General features: G+C 40.2%; 1 protein-coding gene across 2 annotated transcripts in view; it reads right to left on the reverse strand.

Moving 5' to 3' along the window:
• Window positions 1-409: 409 nt before the first annotated feature.
• The window catches only part of LOC104941141 (sorting nexin-10A-like), a 1,934-nt gene continuing 783 nt past the window's right edge, over window positions 410-1,560 (reverse strand). For both annotated transcript variants that reach the window (XM_010766194.1, XM_010766193.1), the window contains 2 exons: window positions 1,013-1,210; window positions 410-917 (listed from right to left, as the gene is read on the reverse strand). In XM_010766194.1, coding sequence (XP_010764496.1) covers window positions 842-917; window positions 1,013-1,210 — 274 coding nt within the window. In that variant the 3' untranslated portion in view covers window positions 410-841. The remainder of the gene's footprint in view (window positions 918-1,012; window positions 1,211-1,560) is intronic.

Raw genomic sequence — 1,560 nt, forward strand, 5'->3', positions numbered from 1 at the left:
AGAAAATAACCTTACTCCAATTTTCAGCACAAACTAGTGTAAAACAAGTTACCATTGCAGACTTGTAACCCCCTGCTGTATTAGGCGTGTAGCACAGTGGATAGAGCCTTGGTGATGGGATCATGGGGTAATAGGTTCAAATCCCACTGCAGTCAGCATGTCGTTGTGTCCCTGGGCAAGATACTTCACCCCAAATTGCTCCTGTGGGGATTGCCCACAGTATTGAGTATGTACGTCGCTTTGGATAAAAGCGTCTAACAAGTAACATGTAATGTAATATTAACTCAGAGGCTTTGAGGTCCTATGATGTCTCCCTCTACTGGGCTCTAACAATACAGCACTGTATTCAGGAAAACAAGTTATTGGACAAATTCAATAAGATGTTCAATTACTATTCAAGAAGCAAGACCTTTTTTCATCAAAAAGACAATTTATTCAGCCATTAATACATAATAAAAAGTATTCAAATATTTTTCTAAAAATTCTAGTCACAATTCAAATCTCATTCATTGCCAACATAGGTAGAGCTTCAGTGCAGATAAAAATATACATGTATATAAATGTTTAAGAAATCACCATTATAGTGTGCAGGTTTACCATACATTTTTAAAAACATGATTTATTTTTTTAAATACACACTCAATTAAATGAATTTGATGCTCAATGCTTTGAGAAAAAATAAAGCACAATAATAAAACAAATGTCCAAGTTGAATAGTTAAGTAGTTTGAAGGTTAAGAAAAGAAAGAGCTCCATGGACGATCACCAGCAGATCAAGCACTGCTGCTGTTGACGCGTGGGGGACACACACTGAAAGACAGCTGAACAGCTGGGAGTGTCTGTCATGATTCTGAGAAGGGGACGGGGGTCCCTCGCTCTGGAGTGTCCACACTCTGACAACCTGTTGAAGAAGAGCTGCTGTGGGAGGAAAAGTGATGGAGGGGTCAGTTTAGCATCAGACATTGAAAATTGTTCTTCAAAAAAACATGTAAACTTTTCTGTCCAAGCGTTACCTTTCACAGTCAGAGTCACAGGAGGCCGCCTTGTCCTCCGAACTGCTGATGAAGCTGCTGTTGCATCGCTGTATTGCTTCTGCCACCGTGTACCTTGTCTTACCGCTCGCACATCTCTCTATCCTTGTGATGCTGAGGTCTGACTGGAGGAACAGATGGAGCCTGCTGTCCGACAGCAACAAAGGGTTTTCAAAAATACTAAAAGAAGGATAATTATAACATGTTACTTGTTATACGCTTTTATCCAAAGCGACTTACACACTCAATACTAGTGTAGACAATCGCCACAGGAGCAATTTGGGGTGAAGTGTCTTGCCCAGGGACACAACAACATGCTGAATGCAGTGGGGTTTGAACCTGTTGACCCCCTGATCAGAATACCAACACTATCCACTGTGCCACACGCCTCCCCTTTATTAGCATATACACATACAAAACAATTATGCCACAATGTCAACAACTTTTTTTTCTTTTTAAATAGTTAAAATATAGTGAGGTAAGGTCACCTTCAACAGGGCTATTGCTTTCAGCAGATTAATTCTGAACAG

The sequence above is a fragment of the Notothenia coriiceps genome, unplaced genomic scaffold, assembly GCF_000735185.1.
Source record: "Notothenia coriiceps isolate Sejong01 unplaced genomic scaffold, NC01 NC01_scaffold00003191, whole genome shotgun sequence".
NCBI lineage: Eukaryota > Metazoa > Chordata > Actinopteri > Perciformes > Nototheniidae > Notothenia > Notothenia coriiceps.